General features: G+C 40.6%; 2 protein-coding genes across 5 annotated transcripts in view; one reads left to right on the top strand and one right to left on the bottom strand.

The window, feature by feature from the left end:
- plxnc1 (plexin C1) overlaps positions 1-9,710 on the top strand; it is a 30,151-nt gene extending 20,441 nt beyond the window's left edge. For all 3 annotated transcript variants that reach the window (XM_042403855.1, XM_042403857.1, XM_042403858.1), the window contains 10 exons: positions 3,188-3,356; positions 3,937-4,037; positions 5,656-5,731; positions 6,083-6,117; positions 6,251-6,346; positions 6,556-6,719; positions 6,866-7,013; positions 7,279-7,419; positions 7,509-7,583; positions 9,125-9,710. In XM_042403855.1, coding sequence (XP_042259789.1) covers positions 3,188-3,356; positions 3,937-4,037; positions 5,656-5,731; positions 6,083-6,117; positions 6,251-6,346; positions 6,556-6,719; positions 6,866-7,013; positions 7,279-7,419; positions 7,509-7,583; positions 9,125-9,229 — 1,110 coding nt within the window. In that variant the 3' untranslated portion in view covers positions 9,230-9,710. The remainder of the gene's footprint in view (positions 1-3,187; positions 3,357-3,936; positions 4,038-5,655; positions 5,732-6,082; positions 6,118-6,250; positions 6,347-6,555; positions 6,720-6,865; positions 7,014-7,278; positions 7,420-7,508; positions 7,584-9,124) is intronic.
- A 96-nt stretch (positions 9,711-9,806) lies between these two features.
- On the bottom strand, positions 9,807-17,100 carry cep83 (centrosomal protein 83). Of its 2 annotated transcripts, none has more exons than XM_042403864.1 (16): positions 16,994-17,100; positions 15,619-15,825; positions 15,366-15,516; positions 15,100-15,192; positions 14,614-14,745; positions 14,253-14,504; positions 13,954-14,085; positions 13,458-13,572; positions 12,863-13,007; positions 12,503-12,652; positions 12,115-12,190; positions 11,846-12,003; positions 11,573-11,702; positions 11,242-11,345; positions 10,808-10,997; positions 9,807-10,287 (listed from the first exon to the last, which is right to left on the bottom strand). In XM_042403864.1, exons 2-16 carry the CDS (start codon positions 15,816-15,818, stop codon positions 10,150-10,152), a joined length of 2,166 nt encoding a protein of 721 aa, XP_042259798.1. In that variant the 5' UTR covers positions 15,819-15,825; positions 16,994-17,100; the 3' UTR covers positions 9,807-10,149. The 2 variants fall into 2 exon arrangements, with proteins under 2 accessions (XP_042259798.1, XP_042259797.1); XM_042403863.1 differs by lacking the exon at positions 16,994-17,100 and adding an exon at positions 16,659-16,848.
- Between the last annotated feature and the right edge of the window lie 879 nt (positions 17,101-17,979).

The raw sequence follows: 17,979 nt of genomic DNA, 5'->3' as shown, positions 1-17,979 counted from the left end.
TTACTAATGGGAATTATGGCATCTGCCCTCAGATACAACCCTAAAACTGTTTTATAAATGTTATTCTTGAATGAAACAAAATAAATACACAAACAAAATATATTTAAAACATATTTAGTGATTCTCACGTTGCCTGTGCAATGCCGGCCCCCAGTAAGCAGGGCTGATAAAAACTAGCCCATGGTCGAACCTTATTGCTGACTCCTGCTGTATGCTGCATTTACATACTGTAAGTACTTTATGCCAGTAAGCCACATATTCTTGCAGATGTGTAAGATTCATTAACACTTCCCCATTCTTAGTTCTGTTTTTGCTCTTTTGGTTTAGTACAAAACTGTGATTAATTTATAATAATTTATATAACTAGCAGCTTTCTTAGTGCTCAGCATTTGGAAATGAACCACTTCCTCCACCATGTATTTCAAGGCCTTTTTAAAAAGCTTGATGTTGCTTTATTTACAGCATGTTGTCAGGTTATCTTGAACAAATCATTGTTCTGAAATGGTTCCTGAAATAGCTAACAAAAATATATATTTTCTCTATACCTATAATCGAATACCCATTTTTAATCTATGAACCTATCATGGCCTCTGTTTAGAACATAGTTTCAAGGAGAGATTTCTATCTCAGTCTACTGATATTTGCAAGCTCTCAAACAGGAAGACTGAAAATAACGGTGGAAGATTTCTGGTGACAGCTATGAGGGATGTGTTCAAGTATACTGACAGGAAACTAATATTATGCAAGACCTGAGTTGGTCAATAACATACCCCTAGTAAATGCAGATGCAAACATTAAGACAAGTTTTGCCATGCTAGCAGCATGTTGGTCGGTCAATTACTTTAATACAGACTGAAATATGTATATATATAAAACATATATTAACAACTTTTAGATGGATTACCATGAATTTTTGTAAGTCAAACTTTTCACTTATCCTGTGAAATATTTCAACATCTACTTCATGGTTTCCAGAAGATGAATCTTACTGACTTTGGTGGTTGAGGTTGACATTTGGAGTTTTTAGTGAAATGTCATGAATGTCAGGATGAATTGAAGTGTAATATGTTTGGTCATCCCTTAACATTTCCTCTATCACCATCATCAGGTCAAAATGTAAATTTTGCAGAACTAACAACATTCCCATCAGCCTCATGTGTTCTTTTTGTTATGATGAAATTAAGATGTGTTAGCATTTAGCTCACTGTGCAAAAGGTCAACCTAAGAGAGCTGCTGACATGGCTATAGACTCTTAGCTTTGTTGACTGAATGCTTGCTCAACTACTGCTGCTCTTTCATTCCTACGACGTAAAAACAAGATGTGGTCAAATTTAAGTAATCAATATTACATGTCCACCTGATGTAGGAGCCAGTAGCCAGTAGCCACAAGGGTGAAGACACTGCATACTGTCTTTCATTTAGATAAATGTGCTGCCTCTTAAGAGAAACAGTGAAACACACCACATTTGGGCTGCGACAGACTCTGTTTAAGGAAGCAACTACTCACAGTCAGAATCTTGAGAAAAACTTTGAAGTCAAGGAAGTAGAGCATCTGAGCATATCAGATGAAACACAAAAATGTGCCTACATACTGCATGTACACATTTCCTTTGATCACACCTTAATTCTCAGAAATTTTGGGACATCAATAAAAACAGATGTAGATAAACAGATTTACTTGTTTCTAATTACTATTTTGGTTCATTTTAGCATAGAAGTGAGGTGAAAAAATATGTAGAGTTGTGGAAAAAAAGAAACAACACTTCACATGTTAAGCTGACACAAGTGGATAGCAGATTTTAAGTGACAACATGTTAGAAAACAGCTGATTACAACATCCTTTAAATCGGTGGTTCCCAACCTATTTGGCCTGTGACCCCTTAAAATAAAGTAATGGCAATTTGTGATACATGGTCAACAGTTGCATATGTCTATATGAGTTATGAGTCCCAAAGAATAATATCATATAACAATTCACAAGAAGATAAGATTAGAAAAAATAAATTCAATTTTGTGTAGCAAATGTTTTTTTTCTGCTTTCCTATTCTTTTAATCATCTCACGACCCCTTAGATTTATTTTTGGGGCGTCCGAACCCATGCAGGAAAATATGAGTTAGGGGCCAAGCATTAGTTTGCATCAGCACAGAGACCTCGAACATACACTTTAGCTATGTAATTAAATTCTGTCTATTTTCTTTGGTTTAGCAGCGAAGTTAATTGTAATAGTTTCTGTGGTCTGTAAATGATGACAACCAGAAATGAACCTGTGACATCAGTTTCATAAGACTAGGTCACATATGAGTAAAAGGCCATATTCAGTAGACCTGACTCATAGTCACGTGTGCTTCGCAACTTTTCTAGACAAGCTGAGTATTTAATGTTTGACAGTTAGCTTACCTACATGTGTTTATACTTTGACAAGACAAACTGCTGACATTTCATATGCACATATTTACAGTACATTTGATAAGATGAGTGTTCTGCACAAACCTAAAACATCTACAAACCTCAAACACTGATACAAAGATTAATGTGTTGAATTATCCCCACTTCACTCTTTAAATGTGACACTTGACTGTTACATCCTCAGTGCTCTGTGTTTCCTCTTCGTTTACATTTTCTCCTCTCTGCTGCTGCTGCTGCAGTGACCCAACCTATGAAGGTGTAATCTAATCTAACAAACTACCATCTCAATTTACTGCTTGTTTCCATCCATTAGAGGGTTCATGCATTAGCTACAAAACTGCAGGAAGGAAATAAGATGGAAACTAATGATATTTTAACTGGTGAAAAACTGCTGTGAAACCTTTCATTAACCACACCTCCTTTCAAATATCTCTGCAGCTGCATTATACTTTCCAGTGAATGAAGGATGACAGGAGGAGAGACAACTAAATCATTTTTAATCTGTTGTCATCTGAAACAGCTGATGCGGCTTTGATTCAGTTACTGTTTACGTGATGAGAAAACTGAGGTTAGCATTAGTGGTTATTCTAGTGGTTTTTGATGAGAATGCATGCAAGCTGTGTGCATGTGCAAGTAAAAGTTGTATTTACTACCCACACATGCACTCTAGCATTGCATCTGCTGGCTGATTAATAACATAAACATAACATAAGAATTACTGTTGGTGCTGTAACTACATTATGTATCAGCTCTATACATGTTTCTGTGAATTGTCTACAGAAACTTAAGGTGCTATTTGCAGTGGGAAGCGACGGTGAAGTCAGCGAACCTCTGGAGGTCGACGCCCTCGACTGTGACACAGTAGAGCAGGTCAAAGAAAAAATCCTGTCTACCTTCAAAGCCAAGTTTGGTTTCCCTTACAACACCTCCGTCAGAGATGTTCGTATCGGTGAGAATAAGACCCGTGTCTTTCAATACTGACATTATACTGCTGTCATGGAGGTTAATTCCATATACAAACTTATAAAAACATTTCTAACCTAATCATTAAGGTTTAATTGCTGTGCACTTTTCAAAGGATACGTCTTGTGATATTCTATATACTAACAAGTAGTGCCTCTTCCTCTTTTTTGAGTAAGATTTTCTAAAAACCACAGTGCCCAGCTGTTTTAGGAGATTGTTAAGCCTTTTTATAAAATGGAGCTATATATGTATATATATGTATATATATGTGTGTGTGCCCTGATTTTAAAGAGCTACATCTTCAGTAGGAACTTGGGACAGGGCAAAGAAGCTGGAAAGTTGTAAACAGTAAGAAAAACATAGAATAATGCCAGCCTTGTCTTTTGAACCCAACAGGTGAAACTAGGTTAAAAAAAATTTTTTTTAACTTACATGTTTAATGACTATGCATTCAAATTGACTAACAAACTGAAAGTAAAAGGTAAAGTTGCCATAAACTCATCTACATCTTCCAAGAAATACTCTTCAAGTTGTTTAACCATAATCTCTTCTTATCTTTCAACCAGAGTTTGAGAAGGACCAATCGTTTGTTCCTCTTGAGGAAGTGGATGCTAGCTCAGAGGTTATCGGGGAGGTGACAATGCTCAACACACTCAAGCACTATGAGGTGAGAGAAGGAATGGACACAATAAAAATGCAAAATGAAACAGAAAAATAATCTGTGTCAGTGTGGGAGAGTGCTGTTTAGCCCTGTTGCACTCACTCTCTCATACAAAAGCTCATCAGGTGTGTCTGTCTGGTCTGTGTGCTGGTTGCTCTATGTTGCAGCATGGGCCAGTTGTATGTTTCATAGAGGATGCTGCAGAAACACACCCACGAAAACCAACCACAGTCCCAGTCAAAACAAGGGCAGGGATGTAGGTTTGAACTTTTGTCAGTTGGCAGAACTCAGTGAGCCCTCAGTTCCTCTCCTCTCACTTTCAGTATTATTGTTGTTGTCTCCACTTACAGGAGAGGGGCATGCATAAAGGAACTTTCTGAAAGGTTTCACATGTTAAATTCAAGAATAGAAAGGGGGTAAGAAAATGAAGTAAGAATTGGCTTGAAAGCAAAATATCTCCAGTAATATTTTGAGCAGACTAATTAGACCAAACAGAAAAAGGCTAAACTTGCTACACAGTTTCATTCGTTGGAATAGTTGCAAAATGTAGATGTTAATGTAATGACTTTAAAGAGGTGACACACACAAAAACAAACAGACCCTGGTGACCTGTGAGGTGTTATATCTACAGAATGATGATGATCTGATGTCAGTGTAGCTTCCTCTGTACTGAGTACTTGTTCACTGCTGTTAGAGGACAAAATTTGACTGTGCCTTCCTTACTGTAAATTTTGCTGCCGAATAGATTCATCATTTCCTGTAGACAACAACAAAATCAAATTTGGACCAACTGAGTCAGTCTAGTCAGAGAGCATGGGAAGCTCTTATCCACTACAGTTTCACTTTCTCAGTAAGCCTGATAAGAAGGATGGATTTCTAAATAAAAAAGAAGATACATGCCAAGTGGAGATTTCAAACTAGCAGACAACAAGTGTATAGACATACAGGAGGAAGAGTGTTTTGTAATGGCTTCATAATGGGATCATGGAGTCTTTTTGTGTCATGTGTCTATTATCTATCAGAAAACCCTCAGGGTCCAGGATAGATACTGTAGACTCAAACGGATGAGTTGTATCATAGCCTGGTGGCCTGGACTGTGTTTGCAAACCTCACTGCACACCACTAGTCAAGAAATAACCACCACATACATAACTTCTGCTGTCTGGGGACATGTTTGTAACATCCGGGTTAAAACTGCAGTGGAAGTTGAAGAAACTCTACAATGTTTAGATTTATAAAACTTAAGGAAGTTCCTGAAAAGATGATGTCTCCTGAACATTTCCTTCCAACAGGAACACTTGGGACTGTATAGACCTTATCTAGGGGGATTTTGTGGGTAATTATATTTAGTTTTTGGTGTTTGTGTGAAAGGAAACCACAATGAAGGTTAGAATTGAAACCATGTCTGATGTTAATGTCAGGTCTTGATGCAAGACACTATATAGAGCTACATGTATTTTAGATTAATCACTTGAAGTTTCTGAAATGTAGAGATTCATTGCACCCTGTTAGTTATTTCATAGCAGTGTAATTTCTTTAAATCTTGGAACAAAGGATGTTAAATTAACCAAAGTGTCATTAACTTACCTCTCTGAGGTCTCTTGGTCTGTTTTTATGCCTGTAGGTGTCTGACGGAGCCACGATCAAAGTGCTTTCTAAAAAGACTCATCCTCCTCTCAGCCCACAGGGGAGTCTGAAGGGTAAGATCTGAAAAGAAACACACTGTCACACTGTCAGATGTCAAACTATTTCTTCAATTTCATCAACAGAAAGTAGTCCCAACTGTCTGATTGCTGACACAGCCATCACGCTAAAAATGTCCCCAACATCCTTTAAAAGTCTATTTGATATAAATGGGAGCTTTTAAGAATGAGAATTGATCTGGTGTTAAATAAAATGTTTTTGAGCTTTAAAATGTTTCTTTTTTTTAAAAAAAATTGTATATTGCAGCTTTAATAAACCTGCAACCACCAAATGCAAAAGAACAGAAAAGAGGAAGTTAATTGTTTCTGGTTCTTATCAATGTTTATTTCTGTTCTTTTTTCCACTAGATGATGAGAACTTCTCTGGAAAATACTTCCACTTGGTGAGAGACAGCTTAGGATATGAATTATCACATCATTTGATCCCCACACTTCTATGTGTGTATCACTGAGTGTTTAAGGCATGCTTGGATTGAAGATGAATTAAAGTGATGGCCGACGTCTTCCTTTCTGCAGATTGATCCTGATGTAGACGAGAACCACAGAAAGAACCAAGAGAAGAAGAAGTTCAAAGTGAAAGAAGTGTACCTCACCAAGCTGCTCTCCACAAAGGCAAGAGGAGCCATTTTATATCTTCCCACTCAAACCAGCACTAACGAAACCAAATTTGAACATGAAATATCTCTTTTGCTGTTCTCTCTCCGCTTTAACATTACTAATTCAACCTGTTTATCCAGTATATAAAAGCTTTTCTTTTTTCTGTTCTGAAATATAAATGACAGCAGAAAAAAAATGAGTCTACCTCGTTCTCTCTCTCTAAGGTGGCAGTGCATTCTTTTGTGGAGAACCTGTTCAGGTCTATCTGGGGGATGCCTCAAGGCAGAGCTCCGCATGCTGTCAAATACTTCTTCGACTTCCTGGACACTCAGGCAGACAACATGAAGATCACAGATCCAGATGTAATGCACATCTGGAGGACCAACAGGTACGACTGGGACGTGAAAAGCTCTGTGAACAGTGTGAAAAAGCTTTAACACACAAGTCAGAACAAATAAAATGTATGTAGAGATACTACTAGTGTGGTGTCCAAATCTTAAAACCGCACCTGCTTTACTTTATTCTACTATGCAGTTTGCCTCTGCGCTTCTGGGTCAACATCCTGAAAAACCCTCAGTTTGTTTTTGACATGGAGAAGGCTCCACATTTGGACGGCTGCCTGTCCGTCATCGCTCAGGCCTTCATGGACTCCTTCTCCCTCAGTGAGACCCAGCTGGGGAAGGTAAAGTACAAAACAAGGGTCTTATAATTTATTATTACAGGAAGTCCAATTTTCCTAGGCTGAGATGGAGTCTATTGTGAATGTCTACTCTAATGTGAAAGCAGCTGATCTAAACTTTAGAGACATTGCACATGGAGCCCTTGTCTTTAATCTGTGATGCAAGATGTTGTTTTGGTGACCTACAGTCAGAATATATGATGTTTAAATAATCATGTTTCATGTAGGAACATGTGAACATGATATCTTGAATATTACTGTGTTCCAGAACGCACCAACCAACAAGCTCCTGTATGCCAAAGACATTCCCAAGTACAAGCAGGAAGTGAAGGCTTACTACAAGCAGATCAGAGACCAGCCGCCAATCACCGGCAGAGAATTCAAGATCTTCCTGCAGGAGGAGTCAAAGGTAACGTCTATTTCAACACAAATTTTAAAGCAAAAGTGTTGCTGGGAAGACCAGCAGTGAATTGGATGACTGTGTGTTTTTCATTTCAGAAACATGAAAATGAATTCAATGAACCTGCAGCCCTCAGAGAACTCTTCAAATTCATACAGAGATACTTCACAGAGGTCAGTACTCCTCCTCACCTGTGCTCCATTTATTCAAGACTAGCTCACATGTGTTTCATGGTTCTGTTGTGTTAAAAGATTTTGGATTTTTTTTTTTATGCAGAATTAAATTAATACAAAATATCAACATGAACTGACAAGTTCAAATGTTGTAAATGCCACATCTGCTTTTGTTAATTACAGATTGAGCATCAAGCTTTCTTTCAAAGTCCCGCAAAGTTGTGGGATTTGCAAGAGAGAGATAAAAAGAGGAATAGTCCAAATCTAAGTAGCGGAGGTTAAGTTGTCCTAACTTTTAGTCCCTAGTATGGGTGAAACTCCAAAAAAGCTGAATCCTACATTTCCCATAATGCAACTTGATAGTTTTTAGTTAGATACTCCCTGCCTGGTAAACTCCCAAATCATTTAAACTTCACACACTTGTTCTGCAGGCTCTCTGTTATATATTTGAAGTCTTGAGGCTAATCAGACATTATCAGGGTTATTTTTTCAAACTCTAGAGAGCTCCCTGCAGAGCCGCAGTCTGTTTTTACAGGCAGAGGAATTCTTTGCACGTTGCATAAACTCACCTTCATGGGTAAAATCAGGATGTGGTTCAGTTAGTCACCTCTCATTAAAGCAGCTGTGGGTGTCTGCCAGCTGTTTAAGATGAACTATGACAGACTGTCAGTTATCTGTTTAACTGCCAGAGAAAACTTTCAGAATTTGTCACAAACAAGCAACATTACTCATACATGGGCTGAATTACAAAGTAAGCCTGTGGCGCTTTTTACTTTTCACACTGATAAGAAATCATCAGCTGTAGTATGGACACTACCTAATAGAGTGGCAAAGGAGAGAAAATCCAACTAAAGTTAATTGTCTAATTAACTTTTGTTGGATTTTAACACTTTTACGTGTTAAAATCCAACTTTTATGTGAGTCAGCATTATATTCATGACAATAAGTGGCATCAAACGTTTGTGGAAGATACTAAAATATATCAGAAATGACTTCATACTGGTGGTTTCTGCTTCAAGTACCGCATTTCATTTGAGGCCTCCCTGGTTAAGACCAGACACATTGTTGACAACAGTGGAAATTGTGAAACTGACACAGTCAGTCACATGTGACACCTGTAGAGGAAACGGTATTTTTGAACTGCTGATTTTCCCTTTGCTTGGTTAATCAGGCTGTTGTTTCCGGTTTTTATGCAGACGCTGAACCTGAATGCAGAAGGCTTTCATGAGGGAGTTTCACTTGTTGTCAATATTAATAACTGCGTTCTCAAAACAGGTTTCACTTTCTCATGAGAGGACTAATCTGCATTGCCCATGCAGTAAACACACTTTAATGCTATTATCTCACCAAGCCGGAAGAATATTTCCATCTGTTTTCATCATAACCTGATAAACCTGAATCTATTCAATTTAAATGCATTTCAAGACATGAGTAGAAATGACACTTTGCTCCAGAATTTGCTTCTGTAAAAGATTTGTGACTTGGGGTAAAGTAAGAGTTTGAGACGCCTGACAAGATGTTTTTCTTTGCTTTTTCTACAGATCACAGAGAAGTTGAACCAGAACGGCGCCCCCTCTGAGCTGACAGAGCAACTACATCATGTCAAAAGTTTGTTTGATGGACTGAAGAGCTGCTCCTGGAGCTGAGCTGCCCGTCCTTCCACTTATAAATGAACTATAAAAGAAGTGGTGACAGGGGAGCACATATGAAGCGGTGGAGAAAGGACTGAGGAGAGAGCTTGGCCTTTAAATAAAAGTATCAGCCAGCATGTTCCCTCTCTCTGCGATTAAGACGGAGGTAATGGTACCAATCAATACTCACCACTGACAGGAGCTGCAAACCATGCCCATAATCATTTCATCAGTCACTGGAGAGCTTTGTTTCTTCTGAGGTGAAACGTCTGTAGAAAACTTTGAATTCAGGGAACTTTCTGGCATTCAAATAGTTAACTTCACTTCGAAAATAACGAAGTGATGCACTGTATGTGCATGAATGTGACACATCTGCTCGCTCGTCTTGTGTCTGATGGACTTAACTTAGTTCTACACTGCAGCTGTGCGGTGAAAATCAACCACTTCATTATTTTAGCGTGTGTGAGAAATTCAGCTTTTGTTTAGTCAAAACCACAGACATGTCAGAAAAAAGTTCATCATTGTTTCAATACAATTCAAGTAAAGGTTTGTGGAAATGACAACAGTCTGTATAAACATACGATTCACAGCCTGAAATGTCGTGAGCTTTTATATGAACTCTTCAATATAAATCATTTTTTCCAGAGTGGCTTCAGAATGAATGTGTGTAAACATACAAAAACATACAAAAATCAAACCCTGAGGAAGTCTCGTAATGGCCATCATGGTCAATTTTTTTTCAAAAAAGGTGCTGCAGCATTTCAAGTTCCCCGGCAACACAACAGTAGAGACGTGCAAAATCCATTTTCATTTAAACGCACCAATAAATAATGCTTCTATTTTTATAAAAAACACTGCTGGTGTCCTTGTTAGGACAAACAGGGAAGTGTCTCACTCTTAGTCAACTGAAAGTCTAATGTGAAGTCATGTGGATGTCAGAGGTCAGGCTGCGGAGTGGCGTCCCGGTCTCTCTGTACCAGAGACCCCAGTTCCTCCAGCTGCTGCTGCTGGGCGCTTTCCAGGTCCTCCAGCCTCCGACGCAACAGACACAGCTCCCTCTGATGCTGCTCCTCCTGCCAACACAGAAGGAGACAGACGATAAAACCACGGAAATATTACAACAGCATTATGCAAACATATTTAAGAAAACTCATCAATAATGTCCCCTCCTTCACACGTCACTGTCATCATGATCTAACCAGCCAACCTCTGCCATGTAAGTTTGTTGACAACATCTCATCTTCTTCATGATTCTCGTGATTTGCGACCGTTTCAGTTAGTGATTTGACATTTTAAGGGATGCCCTTCATCAACAGAGGAGGTGTGAACTTGTTGTATTCAGTTGTGGTTTTGCTTATGAGCGTGAGTGTGTGTGTGAAGCGGGTGTGAGTCTGAGCTTCCACTTCTCAAAAAATGTGTGGTTTCTTCATTGAGTTCCACTCTATTTCCTGCTACTGTGAGGGTAGAGACTGCTGTGTGCCTCTTCTTGTTAAGGAATTTTTATTTGTTGCTGTTTTGGTCTCCCTTGAACTACTTTCTAAATGTTTTCATCCATCTACAGTACAGGCTGATAATATCTCAGTTCATGCTTACAGGTATGTTGGATAAAGGCCCCTCAGACCCGAGGAGGAGGAAGGGCGTGGGTGAGGAAGTTAGGAAGGCAGGGGCAACGCTGAAGGGGCCTTGGCCTCCTAGTAGGAGGCGTCGAAACTCGTTGTGTCGTCGCTGCAGCTCCTTCAACCTTCTGTTGAGTTGAGCTTGTTCCTCTGAGTGGGATGTACGTCTGGACAGAGGAGAGAACATTTATTTAGCTTTTAGAATCAGACCCTAACTACAAGACTCACTGGCTCTAAAAGCAGACTTCTGATTGGGTCCCTTGAAGTTTCATTTTGTTAGCTCATCCTGCATTGATTGGTTGATATGTTTAATATTATAAAGGACAAAAATATTCACTCTGTGAGCGAATTTCTTAAGGCAGGTCAACTTGACAGAGTTATTTCATTCATAAAATGAGACATTAGGATTACTTCTTGGCTGCAGCAGCTTCCAGTTCCAACTCTTCTATCTTGGCCTCCAGCAACTGGATTTTATCCTGCAGTCTCTTCTCTTTGTTCTCTGTCAGTGTTTTCCTCTGCACAACACACACACACACACACACATATATAATTCTATAAGCAGCTTCCAGAAAGACAAATTCAAGTCTCTTTTAAAACCATTTCAATGTATAACAGTATTTGTTATATGGACAAAATAAACAAAGAAATGATTATGTGTTAATGGAATCCACTTGTGAACTGATACATAGATAAAACAGAGATGATGCAGACTGTAATCTGGGAGTAAACGTGCAGCAGGTACCTTCTTCTGGGCAACCGCTGCCCTCTGCAGTTTCTCTTTGGCCTGAGAGTATTTCTGCTGCAGCTCGGCGTCTCGCTCCTGCAGCTTGTGTTTCTCCTCCAACCACTCAACACGGCGGTCCTCCACCAGCCTGGAAGGGGACAAAGATGCTCGGAAATGTGTTGTTTGAGCCTCATAAAGTTTAACTGTTTAGTGCTTTTTTTTTTTTTTTTTTTTTTTTTTAAAATGGGACTTGAGCTGCTAATTTACTAGAAGACAGGCGGGCAGACGTACCTCTCTGCCTCATGTTGGCTCCTCTCAGTCTGGGCTCGAGCCATCCTCAGCTCCTCCCTCACTCTGTCCAGTGTTTCTTTCAGGCGCTGGTTTGCCTCCATCAGGTCACTTTCAGACTGCGACACCGTCCCCAGCTGGACACCCAGCTCATGGTTCTGCTGTTTGGGTCGAACACAAAAAAAAAAATCACATTTATATCAGCGAAACAAATATCCTTGCGTCTACTTTTTTTGGCAAATGAGACTTTGAGGTTGTGGGCGTTGACTTACCTGCTGAAGGTCAGCGATCTCTGCTTTCTGTCCCTCAAGTTCCTCAAGCTGTGAGCTTTGCTGCTGTAATTTGATTCTGAGACACAAGACAGTTTCATTAATGAGAGCAATGACTTCCCCAAAAGAATATAGAGATCAAATTATATTCCACAACACACAAAAGCTCCTTTTCTTGTCATTTATTTTATTATTTCCCCTTTTCGTTCTGCACAAACAGCCTGAGTACTGTGTAGGGCCTATAATAGTAGAAAAATACTGCCATGTCATTGTTGTCTTTGCAGATAATATTACCACCAGCTCAGACTGCAAATGACACTGGCCGTAACCTCAATGCAGATTTGTAACTGTCTGCGGTGCGTGGGGAGAAAAGGGAAGTTCTGCTGCTGACCTCAGGCTCTGCAGTTCTTTGCGAGCTGCCTCCTCGCCTTGTTGGGCATTACGGACACGTTCCTCCCACTCCTCTTTCTGGGAGTGGTCTGCAGCATCCTGCAGCGCCCTCTGTTGTTCCAGCGCTGCAAGACGGTTCTCCAACTCCAACCTGACGACATGAAAAACATCACGGAAAATGTTGTAAAGCGAAAAGTACACTTGCTGAAACGTCAGCAACATTTATTTCTGTTTTGCCATTTCCTTTAAGGAAAAAAAAAAAATCCCCTAATTGCACACACACTAATATTAATCTCTTTCCTTTACGCTTCCACCAGACAAATGATATCACTAACTGAAATGAAACAAAGTCGATTCTCACTTCTCCTCGTGCAAGGCTGCTGTTTTGCGGAACTCCTCGTCGCGGGCGGACTGCACCTTCCTCACCATCTCCCTCTCTTTCTCCACCAGCACTTCTTTGTGTCGCTCCACCGCCGCCTTTAACACCTCTACATCTGCCTGCAGACCTGAGACACACCAGATACCATGAGCATCACAGAGAACAAACAGGGTGATACTCACTCACTGTCAAAGTCAGTAGTAGACTGGATTCATTAATGGAGGCAAATTAAATGATACGCATGAGCTTTGATTCATGAAGTGAGGGTCTGGACTAGTGGATTTGTTTTTAGTTAAATTAATCAGTTAAATAGTCACAGATAGAGAAGTAAACATCACTATAATAGGAAAATTCTGCTTCAATGTGGACACACTGTTATGAAGAAACTTTCCTCCACATTTTACATGTTAACTTTTGGCCTTTCCAAGAGGAAAAATAAAGATGTAGAAAAAAGACGACATAAAAAAACTGAATGTAAAAAAATTAAAAGGAGGTTGAGAGAGAGAGAGAAAAACTGAAGCACAGATGAAAATGAGGAAAATCAACAGCTGAGTGTGTGAGTGAGAAAGATCCATACCGTCAATCTGCCCCTGCAGTGTGTCTCTCTCCCTCTCCACCTCCCCTTTAGACCGGGCACACTCCAGTTTGACGCTGGCCACCTCCAGTTTATGTGAGTGCTTCAGGCTTTCAATCTGAGAACCATAAGAGCAAGAAATTAAATCCAACATTCAGCCGCTGTGACTGACATCTGCTGGACACTCGTTAAAATGTCTCATTCTTCCAGGATTTTTTTTTTTGAGCACTTCAAATCTTAGCATTCTACTTTTCTTGCAGCTGTGTGTGATTTACAGGTGTATATTAGTTCAGACATTTGTGAGAATGAAACCGTTTCAGTAGCGTCAGTAGTTTCTCTATGAATGAGCACCTGCTATAACTGTCTTTTCTACATACATACAGTATATAAGTTAAATTGAAATTTGCTGTTTCTACTCAGCTTTTTCCAGAGGAGTGTTCAGTGATGACAAGTAAGAATTAAAGGGACGTCTCAGAGGGGGACACAGAGAGGGGCGTACCTGGCAGGTGAGGGAGTTGACCTCTCTCTCAGCTTTATGCAGTCGTCCGGTGAGCTGGCTGTTCTGCTCGTGGTTGAGATTAAGCTCGCTCTCCATCCGCTCCAGCTGGAGACGCAGTGAGTGACGCTCCGCCTGCAAAACCAACAACCAATTAGATCGGACAAACCTCAGCTTCATAAACACTTGACTATTAACCAACAAAATGGTCAAATTTATAACCAAGGACATCAAAAAAACAATAGTTTTGTCAATTTAATCCCGAGTCCAACTCGGCCAATGCAAACATGATGGCGTCTCACCTCCAGCGACTTCACTGCAGCCTGAGACTCTGTGAGCTGTCGGATCTGAATGCGCTGGACGTTCTCGGCCTGCTGGCCTGAGTTTTCTTTCTGCGCTCGGAGCTCAGCCACCTCCGCCTCCAAGCCCTTCAGCCGCAGGTGGAGCTGAGCTTTCTCCCTCAGCAGAGCCTCCACTCGTTTCCCATCACGCAGCGGGTCCGAACCCTGGTACTGAGCCATCAGGTCCTCCTTATCCTTCTCCAGATGACAGATCTGACAACAGGGAGGACAAAAAGGGTATTACAGATCTTATTTTTAAATTAGTATTTATTTTACATCATTCATTTAACCAGCGTGACACAGGCTATTTCAAAACACACACTTCCGCCTCATAGCGTATCCTCCGCTCCTCCAGTATACGAACATGTTCTTCCCTCTGGTGGTCAAACTGGGTCTTGAGGAAGGTGTACTCATATCGCAGCTTGTTGTACTCTGACCTGTACTTCTCTGTCTCCTGCAAAGAACCACAAGCACACACGATAGCCACAAATCAGTGAAAGGAGAGAAGGAGCACTCAAGCAGAATAAAATGGAAATGAGCTATTCCCTTGAGAGCAGAGACGTCTACATGATTTTCAAAAAAGGCAATCAATGCAAATCTCTTCACTGTTGTTATGGACTTAACAGTCACAGCTGCTAACACTAAATTTAAAGGAGGTATTAAAGGACAACACCAGCATTTTCCTCCTTTAGTGGAGGCAAGTTTCAATGCTGCTATAAAGAGATGTTAAAAGCCTTTGTTTGACACCAGACAGAGCTGGTGTCAGACATTAGTGACTTATGATACAGAAACAAACAGACAGACTGACCTCCTCCAGCTTGTTGAAGCGTTCCCTGACCGGAGCCTCCATCTCCTGCTGCACCTGAGCTCTGAGCAACTCCAGCCGCTGAGGGGTCATCACCTGGTCAACACACACATAAACTATCATACTTCAAATTCAGGTGAAAATCTCTCAGCCACATCAGAAACAAATGTACCCAAATTTCATAATGCTGGGGGAAAAAAGCAGTGCGATTATATCATTCCTGCTAGTTTAAGCATGTGTGATTTCCTCCCTTCTAAGGCTTGGTTTACCTGCAGCCGAAGCTCCTCCAGCTCCCTGGTTTTGTCCAGCAGTTCTCCTCGTAGCTCAGCCAACAGCAGCTGCAGTTTCTCCTGCTGAGCCTGTCTGTCGCTGAGCAGGCGCTTTAGTTCGCCCTGCGCCCGGGTAAACTCATCCTGCAAGCTGCAAAAGCAATACCATGGCTGACACTGACACCGTACAACTAAAATTACAATCTCCTCACACTCAAACTTAAATATTAAATCAGATTAGAGGTGTACCTACCTGGCATGTTCAGCCTTTAGAGTCCGGTAGTTGGTCCTGTGGTTTTCACACTTCATCCTCTCATCGATTAGCATCTTCTGCAGCTCCATCTCTGCTCCCCCCAACCCGGCAGACAACCCTAGCATGGCTGCAGACTTCCCCATACCGGGCTCCAGGTTTGGGATGAGAGGAGCCGACTGTCCGAGGGCAGAGGAGGTCATCTCACCTCTGCAGGAGGACATCCAGAGACAGGAGGAGATAAAGTAATGCTGGGTAAACCAAGCAAAGGATTTGCTGTGTCTGTATCCCAAAAAATTAAACACAAAAGAGATCTTCACCGAGCCTTTAACAGTAATGTGGCTGTGACAAAAACCGCCTGTAGTCAAGTGCTGTATGGTGCTTTCAGAGAACAAAAATTAGGTCTGGTTTTGTTGTCAGTAACCATGGTGGCTTTGAGGAGAGTCCCAAAGCCACTCATTAAAACCACAACCTCTTCGCAGTCAAGACAAGTCTCTCAATCAATCTCAAGTGATTAGTTAGCTCCACTTCCTGGCTGCTGGTCTGCTGTGGGTCCGTAGAGTCTGGGGGAAGTGTGATTGTAACTATCAAACCACTTTAGCCACTGAATATCATGCATCGTATCAATCTGTAATGTCACCCAATCAGAATAAATTATCACAGCAATGAACTTCCCTAATGCCAGCATCACAACATATATTGAAGTTACAGGCTAATTCAAAAATCCGGAAATATAGCTGTGTCGATGTCATGAATCAAAACCCGACTATTTCACTTTTTGATGCAGTATTCGGGGTTTGTTAACATCAAGTTCCCCTCAAATCACCCAAACTGGAAACGCATTTCAGATTGTGGGTCAACAGTTGTGATTAACATTTATGCCATCCTTAGACTGGCTGTCGGTTGACAATAATTCAGGAGTTAACACTGACGTCTCAAAATGTTTCAGAAGCGTCAAATGCTTTTGAGTTGTTTTCAAATGTCGCGCTCTGTGTCCCCCGGCTCAAAATGCTAGCAAGTTAGCTAGCTAGCTAGCTACTAACCGTGCGTCCATTGTCGGACACTCGTAGCTGGACGCTCCTCTCGAGTATTTTCCCAACAAGTCATGGCATTACTATCAAGCGGTCGTCGACAGGTTTCAGACAAATGTGGCAAAGCAAGTGCAAAAAATTCAAAGTATATTCGGCGACTTAACGCGACTAGCTATATTTAGCGACAATTTACCAAGCTAACTAGCATTAGCTGCTTGACTTTAGCACGTCTTACTTTAGCGTTATGTAGCTACACCTCAGCCAACGAACTACGAACCCATAAAGTATTGTTAAACAACATTATGCACTTTACAGATTTGGGCAGTTGATTTCCGAAATCCACTTACCTCGCGTTGAACTGCTTTCTTGCAGCCCTTCTGTCTGCTTTACTAGCCACCGCTAGCTAGCTAATCTGTAAACTACAAACTGTGGAATCATGGGAATAATTTCCCGAAGTGCATTTCTTGCGTTACGGGACACCTTCACAATGTACACTTTAATAATAACCATATTTTTGCTGTACATATTGACATTACCACACACTTTATAACTGCACATTACTAACTTATATATAACTTATATGAGCCTAAACCTGTGGCTTTCTACATATTGACTGTTAGGTATATCAGTACTACAGATTGTCCATTTTTACCAACCGTGGCAAAGTGAGAAAATCCATATATTTCACTGATTTTTTTTTTATTGCAGTAAGTCTGAAAATAGAGTTTTATCATCCCAAAACCAGCATACCCAGCTCCCGTCGCACAGGAAGACTTCAACTGAGCAGATGCACACCTGACAAGACCCCCGAGACTGACCTGCATCTGCCTCATGAGGCACGATGTGCCTGGAGAATCTACACATATACACTGTATATGTATGCATCTATGGTTTCTACATCATAGTGAGGCATGTGGAGTGTCCATTCACTACTGTGAAAATTAATTATCTCTTTGGCACAATAAAGGTTTTTGGAGTGCTTATGCTCATGCCAATTCCCCCTCTGAATCCTGCTACTTTGCTCTTGCGATGAGCACATTTCCAAACAGGGATTGCTAAAAAAAAGTTTAACTTTACCATTACTAAAGTTCAAGGGAAATAATGAGTCTGCAGCTTGATCAAATGCAGAATGTAAAACATAAGCAATATTCTCCATGTGCAATTCCTGCAGCAGACGTTCACCAGGATTGTTTGCAGAACAAATATTAGTCAAATTTTCCTCAGCCTGAAGATAACTCTTATTTTCAACAGAAAATATGTAGTGTATCAATAAAAGACAGAGGGAAATTATCTACTACAGATGAGAGCACAGGCATGAAATCTTGTTTTACCA

Source organism: Thunnus maccoyii, chromosome 23 (assembly GCF_910596095.1).
Source record: "Thunnus maccoyii chromosome 23, fThuMac1.1, whole genome shotgun sequence".
Lineage (NCBI taxonomy): Eukaryota > Metazoa > Chordata > Actinopteri > Scombriformes > Scombridae > Thunnus > Thunnus maccoyii.
The sequence above is the reverse complement of the archived record's forward strand: the minus strand, read 5'-3'. Positions and strand labels throughout refer to the sequence as shown.